General features: G+C 33.1%; 3 protein-coding genes across 4 annotated transcripts; 2 read left to right on the top strand and 1 right to left on the bottom strand.

Moving 5' to 3' along the window:
- Positions 1 to 630: 630 nt before the first annotated feature.
- On the top strand, positions 631 to 3,043 carry LOC107480512 (protein SCO1 homolog 2, mitochondrial). 2 transcript variants are annotated; one of them, XM_016100663.3, is made up of 8 exons: positions 631 to 804; positions 894 to 974; positions 1,059 to 1,182; positions 1,257 to 1,332; positions 1,910 to 2,116; positions 2,212 to 2,301; positions 2,432 to 2,564; positions 2,649 to 3,043. In XM_016100663.3, exons 2-8 carry the CDS (start codon positions 910 to 912, stop codon positions 2,761 to 2,763), a joined length of 810 nt encoding a protein of 269 aa, XP_015956149.1. In that variant the 5' UTR covers positions 631 to 804; positions 894 to 909; the 3' UTR covers positions 2,764 to 3,043. The 2 variants fall into 2 exon arrangements, with proteins under 2 accessions (XP_015956149.1, XP_015956150.1); XM_016100664.3 differs by having other exon boundaries at positions 632 to 974.
- A 3,486-nt stretch (positions 3,044 to 6,529) lies between these two features.
- On the top strand, positions 6,530 to 8,573 carry LOC107480447 (inactive TPR repeat-containing thioredoxin TTL3). Its single transcript, XM_052258443.1, has 5 exons — positions 6,530 to 7,407; positions 7,496 to 7,691; positions 7,777 to 7,949; positions 8,035 to 8,368; positions 8,457 to 8,573. Exons 1-5 carry the CDS (start codon positions 6,530 to 6,532, stop codon positions 8,571 to 8,573), a joined length of 1,698 nt encoding a protein of 565 aa, XP_052114403.1.
- A 745-nt stretch (positions 8,574 to 9,318) lies between these two features.
- On the bottom strand, positions 9,319 to 10,215 carry LOC107480514 (PLAT domain-containing protein 3). The gene is made up of 2 exons (XM_016100665.3): positions 10,037 to 10,215; positions 9,319 to 9,945 (listed from the first exon to the last, which is right to left on the bottom strand). The coding sequence occupies exons 1-2, from the start codon at positions 10,136 to 10,138 to the stop codon at positions 9,472 to 9,474; spliced, it is 576 nt and encodes a 191-aa protein (XP_015956151.1). The 5' UTR covers positions 10,139 to 10,215; the 3' UTR covers positions 9,319 to 9,471.
- Positions 10,216 to 12,133: the final 1,918 nt, after the last annotated feature.

Below are 12,133 nucleotides of genomic sequence, written 5' to 3'. Positions count from 1 at the left end.
TTTTAAGATAAAATTAAAACAAAATAAAATTTAATAATATTTTTAAATTTTTTTTGCAAGCTTCAAAGACAAAAACTTTTTAAGAGGCAATGTATTTTATTTGTTTTATTTTATTTTTTATTTTTTAATTAATAAAAGTATTTAGATAATTTTGTTTGTTTAAATTTTATACTTATCTTAAACTGAATAAAATACTAAGATATCATAACTCAATCGTATATACTTTACACTAAATTCAATACAAAGATTTAATTTAGTCTCTGTCTTTTAATTTCAGTCTTTCTTTTAAATACTATCTTTCTTTCTTTTTTTTTTTTATTTCCAAATGCTACCTTATGTACTGTGTGTGTGAGTATGGTGTGAGTGAGTTTGTAATGTGTAAGATCTTGGAGATTATCCAATCTATTTAAAAGAAAAACGCTATTGCCTTATTTTTATTAATGATGGTCGTTGGGTATGTAAGTCCAATAAAAATTGTTTTTGGTATTATAAGGCCCATATACATGAACAATAACTCTTAAAGGACAACCTGCCCAGACCCAAAAAAAAAGCACAAACCTGGATTTGAGTTTTTAGATACCCCGCCAGTAGAGCTTGAAGCTCTCATTATTGATGATGTTAATGGAGTCTGTATGCCCCGAGTAGTTTACTAGTTTCTGCTCTATAATCTCCGTTTTTCTCTGGGCTTAGGCCCCGTTGGAATACCCAAAAGCAAAAACGGATGTATGAACCCCCAAAGCAGAGCGCCGCGGGAATGAGTATTGATGGATTTGAGGCAGCACGAGAAAATGATTGGAAAAGCAGGTGAACTAGTTAGCATTTGGGCGTAAAATAATAGAATTATTTGATTGAACGGTGAAGGAGCATTGACATGGGGCTTGTCTCCATTCCAGGTTTAATTAATTAGCGATGCCCGTTTCAAGGTTGGTGCTGTTTCCCTCGAGGCGCCACGCTCTCACTGCTCTTCTTCCCAGGTACACTAGACAGTAGACACACATCTTCGATTTCAGATTTCGTTTTCCAATTGAATTCAATTTTGAGTGCGGTTCCTGTGATAGGTTTGTTCCATCTGTGAGCTATACCAAGTCGACGCCACACTGGAAAGCGAAGTCCAATGGCCGTTCTGTATACCCTAGTGGACCGCCATCCCAGCCTTCTAGTTCCTTCGCTACTTATGCTCTTGTAAGTTCTCTTCTTCTAAGAGGAAATCATTCTTTTCGAGTTTATTGCTTTTCTCACTGTATCTTCTCCTGCAGTCAGCTGCTCTTCTAGGATTTGCTGGCTTTGCTGCTTTCTTTCATTACAACGATGAGAGGAGAGCTGTTCCCAAAGGTAACTAATTCCCATTCTCACATTATCTGCTTTCAAACGCTTTCTTCTGTTTCATTCATGCTCTCTTTTTCATCCTTATCTTGTTATATTGTCATTCAGTCACTTTTGATTCAGCGATGAGTGTGTCGTAAGGTATCATTTGTTGTGACAAATTTCGCTGTTTGAGTTTTGCTGAATACAAGGCGTTGTCTTGAGTGCCATTAGGTATCTTTAAATCATGTGCTAATATATTTTGCACTTAGTTTTATTATAAATCTTAAGGTTATGGATAATGACAATGTGATGTGCCAGTTCCCCCTAGGCCAATTGTGATTTTATGATTGCTTGCCCTACACCTATGTGTATTTGTGGACAAACATGTTCAGGTGGATGCTTGATTTCTCTTAGTTCCATACCCCTTTGTTTCTTGTTGTCGATGAAAATTCAAGTTCAGGATAAAAAATAAGTTTGTTTCCCTTAATCTGCCTTCAAATTCTTGTTTGTTGTTCTTGTGATATAATCTCATATGCACACAGGACATCTCTGTTACTGATTAGCTGCTGTTTGTTGTATTAATTGCTCATTCGATTTGGATCAGGTCATCAACAGGATGATAGCCGCAGCAGAAATATTATCAATGGACCCATAATTGGAGGTCCCTTTTCGCTTATTAATACAGACAAACAAACAGTTACAGAACGTAATTTTCTTGGGAATTGGGTTCTTCTCTACTTCGGTTATACCTCATCCCCTGATATTGGGCCAGAGCAAGTTTTGATCATGGCCAAGACAATTGATATTTTAGGTTTGACACTTCTGTCTATGTTTACATTACCGTATTATATAAGTCAGTTCCATTTATGAATTAACAATAACATTACATATCGTATTTGGATGAAGAATCTAAAGAACATCTCAAGATTTTACCGGTGTTTGTTACTATTGATCCTCAACGTGATACTCCCTCGCAGCTTCATGCATACCTTAAAGGTTAGATTGTTTCTCGTTACTGAAACTTCAGCCTTTGCAAAATTATGCTTGATGTTTTTATCCTTCCCCTCCCTTAATAATGTTTGTCTCATTAACATTTGTCATCTGGCTTCCTTTTGATGTACTGCAGAGTTCGACTCTAGAATCATTGGATTAACTGGGCCTGTCACAGCTATTAGGCAGATGGCACAAGAATATCGTGTTTATTTTAAAAAAGTTGAAGATGATGGGGGCGATTATCTTGTTGACTGTTCCCATAGCATGTAAGCCCTTCTTTTACCCTTGTTTCCTTCTGTAATTTGTTCTGCTTCTTACCTAAAGATATAAGTTCTTTTTAAAACAATCAGGTATTTGTTAAACCCCAACATGGAGGTTGTGCGATGCTTCGGAGTAGAGTATAATGCAAAGGAGTTGTCAGAAGCTATATCGAAAGAACTAAAGAGAAAACCCTTGACTGTATAATCCAGTTCAATATTACTTTTAACCGTTGATTTTTCCCTTGTGAGATCCCAAATAATTTACATTTGAGGAAGCAACTTTGGCGGTTCAAGAATGAATTCAAATGTCTTATCAGACTGGCATAAAGGGGAAAAACATTTGCGGTGGCGATATGATCTGTACAAGATCTCATCATTTTAACTTTGGTTGATGTCTTCTTTGATAACATTTTGAATAGAAGCTTTACACTCGGATGTCTGAGTTTTAGCATTGATACCTTAATCTAACACAATTTTTTCCTCAAGTTTGATAGTCCGTGTACGACTGATATTAAAAACTTTAGCAAGGTTAACTATGAAAACTAGAATGGGATGAATCTTTGTTATTTACATGATAAACTTGAAGCTGCAAATTTATGTTTTATTTAGTATAAGGAATTTAAGTAATGACATGAGGACCTCTAACTAAACAAACCATTCACTTTGTCGAGGTGTTGACAAAATTGTTGATGTGTCATGTTAAAGTTAGATGTTAAATGCTAACATGGAATAGATAAGGATTTATTTGTTTTTAAATTTAAATTAGTCAAAAATTTATTTTGTCTATATTTATTAAAAAAATGATATCGTTTTAATATCAAATTATTCAAAGATTTATTTGTCAAAGATTTATTTATTCTAAAAAAATTAATATAATATTTTTTAAATAAATTTTTTTATTTTTATACAATTAATAAATTAGTAATATAATTTAAAGTGGCCTTGTAATATATTACTAGTATTATGGAATTATAATTAGAATTTGGAGTCTCTTGTATTCTTTTATAATGGCTATATAATAATAGTTAATATATTATTAGACATTAAATAAGTGTATTCTTAATATTCAAAGCAGTAATTTTTTCTATTTTTTTCTTTTTTTTTTTATGTGAAAACGCTCAAACCTACCCAAAAGGATTGCTAAAATTACAAGATAAGAAACTATTAACAGTAACATCAAGTCAACAACACTGATTACTTTATGCTTTAAAAGAGTTAGTCAATTATTAACAATACTATAAATAAATGTACATATATTTTAATCCAAATCATTATACATGGTTATACATGCAAATAATTCTTAAAGTTCATCATAATTAATAATAAATAATATTTTTTAAAATTAAAAAATTTATTAATTAGCCTATATTTATTATACAATTCATTCAAGAATTAATTAAAAAAAATATTAATATAATTAATATTATAATAATAAAAAATTAATTAATAATTAAAAAATATTGTATCGATCTTTTTAAGATAAATAGGTTCCTAATCAATTTAAAGTTAAAATGTAGTTTTGTTCGAGTCAATATGGATAAATAAGTTGTTACCAATTTAAATTTATAAACAAATAAGTTCTCGTCCAATAAATGTTAGTACTTAACCTCTAACTCATCATGTTAACGTGACACATTAGCGACTTTCATTAACACATGACAATAATAGTGATATTGACCATAGTTATTAAAATCGGATCAGACTGATCGGTTTGATCTAAAATCTAGTGAATCGAATTTAATATCGGTCTAGTCTAAAATTTCAACCGTTTAAAATAGAAAATTGAAATAAATTGATCAAATCCGTAGTGAACCGACAAAAATTGGTGAGTATCGATCCGACCGAGCCGATCGGTCGGGGTTCGAACCCCTTACCTTAAGAAAATAATAAAGCTAATCGGATCACCAGACTGCAGTGCTTCTTGCTATTATAAGTACAAATTATAATACATATATGATGTTTTAGTTTACTTATATTCAATTTATTTTAATTTTAATATCACTCATTTTTAAATTAATTATATTTTATTTAACTATAATTTTATATTTAATACAAATTAAAAAGATAAATAAAAAAATTTATTAATCACAATTAATTTATTTTTTTATAATTATACGATATCTATTAATATTATTTTTTTAACAAATATTTGTAGTATATAATAATAGGTAAAGATTCACATACATTTGTCTTCATATGAAGTTGATAATTGAAAATCGTTAAATGATAATTTAGTCAAACTTGCCAAATCATCTAACGGTTTTTAAATATCAACTTCACATGAAAACCTGTACATGAGCAATGATCTACTGATCTAGTAGCCTGACTAATAACCGGATTAACCGGCTCGACCAGTAACTCATCGGTTGAACCAATAACCCGATAATTCAGTAATTTAACCGATTCGAAAATGAACGTGTAAGAAGAACTCAACAGGGATCCACTCTTTTTGTTGATGAATTTGAGGGGTCCCGTTGAGTTCTTAATAAGAAGAAGATTTCTTATTCTATAAATGACTCAATAGATAACTTTTTTCAATGTTTCAAAAAAGTTTATTTCAATTTTTTTTAATATTTTTTAAAAATGAACTTTATTTTTTGATTAAAAAAAGTCTTTTTCAAAAAAAAATTTCTTTCAATTTAAGTTGAAAGAAAAGTAAAAAATTACCCGTTCGATTTTAATAACTATGATATGGAGAAAAGTTACGTTGTTTCACAAAAATCAAAGACAAGATCGAAGTAGTAATTTTTTGGTCAAGATCGCATTGTCATTTGGAAAAAAGGCAGGACCAAGTTAGATGCTTTATTTGAAGGAGCCTTGCTAATTGCGCTCCACATTTTTTTTAGTAGAAAAAATTAGACCTAAAATCAAATAATAAGTAGCAAAATCAAACATAAGAAGTAGCAACAATGAAGCATGCAGAAATAAAAAAAATACAAAGAGTAAAAAGTCACCTTGAATAAAGACGAAAATCCAGAATCAAACAAGAAAAAAAAGTAGCAAAACTCAGTGGAAGAAATATTGGAAAGAACATAGCTGAAAATCGCGATTGAGACAGAGAGAAAGAGGAGAGAATCGCGTCTGAGACCAAGAGAAAGAGAATGGCGCCTGAGAGAGAAAAAAAGGGAGGTGATTATGGCTGTAACTGAAATTGGTGAGAGTGGGGTGGAGAGTGTGTTATGAGTGAGAATGGAGTGGAGCGTATGTTATTAGTGAGAGCGAGGTTTGTTTTTTAGTTTTTGAATTTTTATATTTGTGTTTGTATATGCATAGGGTGGTTAAAATTGTATGTAATATAACTGTATTATGTTAACAAATTTTTTTAATTAAACTTCAAGTATCAACTATTTTAAAATTTATTAATAATAGAAATAGTTGATTAGAAGACGATATAAAATTTTAAAATATTATAAAACCATATTTTTTTCCACCAACAACTACTCGTAATCCATTGAATCAACCTGGCCAAATGGAGCTCGACCTATTTCAGATAGAAGAGTCAGGTTTTTCTGGTGGATTGAATGAAAAAGATGTTATTGGCATAGGCCAACATAGCTATAAGCTAGGAATTTCGATTATATGCGCGTTACAGTTTTTAGACCGTTAAGCTGGATTATTATGTAAAGGATCCCTATGGATATTGAAACTGCACCACCAAACAAAACTGAAAAGCCAGCTGTTGCTATCGTTTTCACTTTTTTCTTAACAAACTCACTTATTACATTCCATTGATAATAAATATATCCTGCCATTTCGTCTCTTGTTGACATTCAGACTTGAAGGAGTTTCCGTTTTTCGAGATGTTTAGTCCTGATTTATAACCTTGTTCATGTTGCATTAATTAGTTTTCATTGTTTCATCATTTATGGACCAAGACATTTAAGCAGCCATTCTTGTCTTGTCTTGTCTTAGCTCCTGCTTTAGCTTAAGAAATCATCGATAGAACATCCTCAACATAAGATCACCAGAAGATGGGAGATATATTGCCGCATAAATATGGTTGCTGCTTAGTATTCTGGAGACGCGGAACAACCTCCGAGACTTCTGCTCCCATTGCCAAAATCAACGACAAGAATTTTGTGAAGGAACCGAACCCAAAATACATGAAAAGGCATGGAGGTGGCTCCAAAGATGCATCTTCGGTGCCAACAACTACGTCCAAAGCCCAAGATTATTCATCACGTTCTAACTCCTCCAAGCCTCATCAATACAAGCCAACTCTTGCTGTGACCGAAAATAAAGTACGAGGCACATCAAGAGTTTCACCTGCTGAGGGCTATGTCACTCAAGGAAGGAGGGTGCCCCAAGAAGCCATTGGCATATCCGGCGAGCTCGAAAGAATGATCATGGATCACCACAAGTCCAATGGAAGCAGTACCCTTGTTAGAGCTTCATCAAGCAATGTCATGCTGGCTGGTGATTTAGGTAACCTGAGGCAACAGAGTACCAATTCAAGCAATAGTGCTGTGGGCAAACATATTAGGCAAGAAAACCCAGACCCGGTTGCTTATAACGGAAGAAACACAAATCCTACGGAGCAAAATGTGGCCAGAATAGAAAAGAAAGACTCTGCTTCTTTTTGCAGAGCACTATCTATTAGAATGGATCCAGAGCAGTTGAAGATAATGGGAAATGAAGATTACAAGAATGGGAGGTTTGAAGAGGCTTTAGCTTTGTATGATGCTGCGATTGCGCTTGATCCGAATAAGGCATCGTATAGGAGCAACAGAAGTGCAGCATTAACTGCACGTGGTAGGCTCTTGGAAGCTGTGTTTGAGTGTAGAGAAGCCATCCAAATAGAGCCTCATTACCATAGAGCTCATCATCGATTGGGAAACTTGTACACAAGGTTGGTGTGATATGAAAACGTGCATGTGGTTGGATACTAACTTGTCAATTACAAGGGTGTTGTCAGACTCACTCGTTTGTTTCTGCAGATTAGGGGAAACAGATAAGGCCCTTTATCATTATAAACTTGCAGGACCTGAGGCTAATCCAGAAGAGATTGCAAGAGCAAAGAATCTTCAGCTCCAGCTAAACAAGTGCACCGAGGCTCGCAGGTTAGGAGATTGGAACAACCTCATCAAGGAGACTAATAACGCTATATCATGCGGTGCAGATTCCGCTCCACAGGTGAGCAACTTCTATCTTACACATACATACATGCATGATGCATGTGCATATGCTGATATGATTCTGGTTGTGGCTGTACTGGAAGATATTTGCATTGCAAGCAGAAGCATTTTTAAAGCTCCGAAGGCATCAAGATGCAGACGAAGCAATGTCAAAGGGTCCAAAGTTTAAAGTTGAGGATTGTACCAAGTTCTTTGGAGCCATAAGTAATGCAAATTTGTTGGTGACTCGGGCTCAAGTTGATTTGGTTGCTGGCAGGTTAGTGTCTTAAAACAAGTAGAGTGGTCATTGGTGAATATTGATTTTTATTTTTTAAGTGCTTGACGGCTTAAGTGTTGGGCAGATTTGAAGCTGCATTAGAAGCAGTTCAAGAAGCAAGTAGGCTAGACTCAAATAACAGGGAGGTTAGCAAAGTGATGAGGAAGGCGAAAGGCATGGCAGCTGCAAGATCAAATGGCAACAACCTTTTCAAGGAATCGAAATTCTCCGAGGCTTGTGCTGCCTATGAAGAGGGTCTTGCCCATGATCCTTATAACTCGGTTTTGCTATGCAACCGAGCTGCTTGTAGAGCAAACTTAGCTCAATACGACAAAGCTGTGGAAGATTGTACGGCTGCTCTTAGTTTGCGCCCATCTTACACCAAGGCCAGGTTGAGAAGAGCTAATTGTAATGCAAAGGTATTCAATTTCTTAAACTTCAATTTCTATGTTTTTTTTTAAAAAAAGAGAGAAATTGAACTGTGATATATTTATGGTGAAATTGCAGTTGAAAAAATGGGAAGCTGCAATACAAGACTATGAAATATTGGTAAAAGAGACACCGGAAGATGAGGAAGTAAGTAGGGCTTTGTTGGAGGCCAAAGCGCAACTCAGTAAAAAGTAATTAGCCAGGTGAAAAACGTCATATAGATTATGGACCTTACTTGTATGGTATAGTTTAGATGAGAAGATAGTTAGAGAAACAACTACCTCCAACATATGGAGGAATTGTATCATTAATGTCCAAAGATTAGGGCCGATTTGTTTATGGACTAGTATACATTTGATTTGTTTGTTTGTTAAATTCGTAATGTGTAAATAGTAAATTGAATGAATAATATTCGTACAAGCTTGTACATTTTTTCCCCTTAGTCACATACAAATTATTAAATAATTATGTTACGTTGAAACCCTAAATCTCGCGGGGGCATGTCTTTCACATTTTCTAATGTGCCACTGCGACCGCGAGATTCACATGTCAGATACTCACATGTGACATGCCTAACATGAAGAACCGGTTCAATTAAATATTTAGGTGATTGGATTAATAAACCAGAGTTTCAAAATGGAAGCCATAGTAATTAGTTTGATTTGGATCTCTACATTCCTTGCATCAATATATTCACTTTGACACCTAATTGCTTGGAGTAAGATCCATGGGGGGTAATGCAGATAACAATTATTAGGGTTTATCCTCCTGCGCAGCGATGTGATCAGTGATCACCACGTAGCCAGCCTGCCATATTTTGAATACAACGTTATCGAGAGAGATGAGATCTACCACTTTCGTTATTGTTCGTATAAACTTTTTATTTTTGACATAAAAGAATTTATGATTTGTACCATAAAAACTAAAAAGATATATAAAAGACTCACAAAAAGATCATTTTTCATTTCATTATTATTAGGCAACATTACAAAGACTCGCAAAACAGTAGAGTGTTGCCTAAAGGAAAAGCTCCCAAAGTTGCCCCGAAGCATTCAAGCATTACAACAACAAAACAGCACTGACCGGAGGCACATCATAGAGACATGGACAGACTAGCTCCTCCATGGTTGGGCCTGGGGCGGGCCTGGTCCAAGCTGTACCTGCACTTATTCCTAGCGGCCCAAAGCTGATAGGGAACGGTATCAACAGCAAGCCACTGCTCCACTTCGAACTGCTCTTGATTGCAGGAGACGTGGGGCCCAGTGGTGGTGACCTCGACGTAGTTGCAGTACCATCCGTGATGAGAACCGGCGCCGTCGGAGGTGACATTAACGGCGCATACAGGTGATTCGAGACACGGTCCCCTGCCGCTGAAGATGTCGAGGTTGCCGCGTTCGAAGTAGTTGTAGTTCTTGCCCATTAAGCCTCCCCAGGCCTGGAGGTTGTTGATGTAGATGTAGTAACCGTACTTGTCGTATAGCTTCAATCCGATCTTGGAATCCGTTCCCCCTTTCAACACCGATCCCGTCCTAACGTACACCGTAAACACGCACTCCGCATCAGAATCCTGCGTACATCACAATATTATATTCATTCACATTCTTACGCATGAAATCAAAAAACGATATATAGACGAGATTGGAGGGCAGTGTTCTTACGGATCTGATGGTTGCGGCGAACGAGAGAGACAGTAGAAAGAGGAGAGAGAAGAACGCTGTTGAGGAAGCCATGCTTATGTGATAAGTGTAAGATCCGCACATAGTTATATATTAAAAACAGACAGCGTGGGTCACATGCTTGCTGGATTCAACCAACTCCTCCCTCACAAAAACACTTTCTCTTCATTTTCTCTCTAACTTTTTACATACATATACAAACCATTGATTTTTAATTTGTATCAAAGCATTAATTTAACAAAACAATTTTATTTCATCATTTCTCTTATATTTTGTTTGTATTAATTTAATCGAAATGTGTCAAAAAAAGAAATACACGTTAAAAAACAAGCGCTAGGTGCGGACTAAATGTTTAATCCATTATAAAAATTTGTTGGTACTGAATTATTAATATTAATATTTGTTATTTTTAATTTAAAAATATTTTTGTGTATAAAATTTATTATAAAGTGTATAAGACTGTTCTATTATTTATTTTTCTAAAACTAAATAATTTTATCATTTTTCTAGTCCATATTTATAAATTTTATTTAAATATAAAAGTTATTATGTTTATGTGATTAAAATTTTAATAAAAATAATTTATATTATCACTATACAAATAACAAATACTAAGTGATATTAGTTATATTATTAGATCCTATTATATGACCTGCATTATGTGCAAGTCATGTCTTTAATATACTTTATTGTATTTATGTATAATTTGTTTACAAAAAGATTAATATACATTTATTAAAAGAATTAACTTATTTAGTAACAGATTAAATGATTAATTTAATTAGTATGTAAAAAAAATATAGTTAATATTTTTTAATATTTTAGTTTATATTAATTTATATTTTTTAATATTTTTTTAAATGATAACTTTTAAAATACATTTTAGCTAAATTTAAAAAAAATTAAATTAACAATTATGTGAAAGTGAAAATTAATTATTCAAAATATTTTTTTAATATATTTTTCATTCTTAGAGCATACTTTTTTATAAATCAATTTTTTTTTTGTTTTCTTAATCTATGCACAAAGGAGCTCATATATGAATATATAACACAACATAAATCATTCTATACATCCAATACATTGTCCATGAATAAATAAAGTATTTTCATAGTCTGAAACAAATACAACAATCATCGATCAAGAAGGGAAGACATTTAAATTAAAATTTTTCATACATAAATGATTATGGTTTTTCTTCCAAAAAAAGAATCATGTTTGAAGCTTACACTCTATTGATATGGTTACCCTTCAAAAGGAAAATAAACAAAATAAAATCTGAGGCAAAATTCACATTTACAAAAGTTAATAGATAATTGAATCCCTACTACTATTATCCTTGACAATATGACTTGTAACCACATTTGAAGAAACCACAACCTGCAGTCAGAAATTATATCAGAAATTACAAAAAGGCTGTAGTTGCAATCACTTCCATAATGCTACCACAAAACATAACTATATTATTTACTTTTGCCCTTCTACTTTCTCTTATATTGCGACCACATTCTTTCCAATCCACATGTATTCTCCAATCATCGATCGAAACATCATCTATCTATTATGGGGGCAATAAAAGTAAAATGATTAGAGGAATCAGTTTTCTATTCATCCCAAACTGTGATTTTTAAGTATATAAGATAATATTAAAAATTAAATAAAAATTGAAAAGAAAAGAACAATTATACAACTCGAAACATCTAAGAGGCCAATTAAAATTAAACCAAGAAAAACTCTTTAAGAAAAAAAGCAGGTAAACAATTTGATCTTTATTTTTTAGAGAGATAAGATGTGCGAGATTCTTTTATATAACAACCTTTAAATTTAAAATTTTAAATGTACTAAATCAAATTCAATTCTATTTGACAATCTATATATATTTGCCCTCCAAATTCGCAGACGAAAGAATAGTCATAGCTCATACATGGCATGCATGAATGATCATAATTTACTTATAGAGTTAAATAAGATTCATCTCTAAAATTTAAATAAAAGTAATTTGGTTTCCAATTCTCATATTTAAAAAATGGTTGATTGGTATTTAATTTTCATACCTTTAATTTGACCAAGAGATGAATC

This window comes from Arachis duranensis, chromosome 3 (genome assembly GCF_000817695.3).
Source record: "Arachis duranensis cultivar V14167 chromosome 3, aradu.V14167.gnm2.J7QH, whole genome shotgun sequence".
NCBI classification, from domain to species: domain Eukaryota; kingdom Viridiplantae; phylum Streptophyta; class Magnoliopsida; order Fabales; family Fabaceae; genus Arachis; species Arachis duranensis.
The sequence above is the reverse complement of the archived record's forward strand: the minus strand, read 5'-3'. Positions and strand labels throughout refer to the sequence as shown.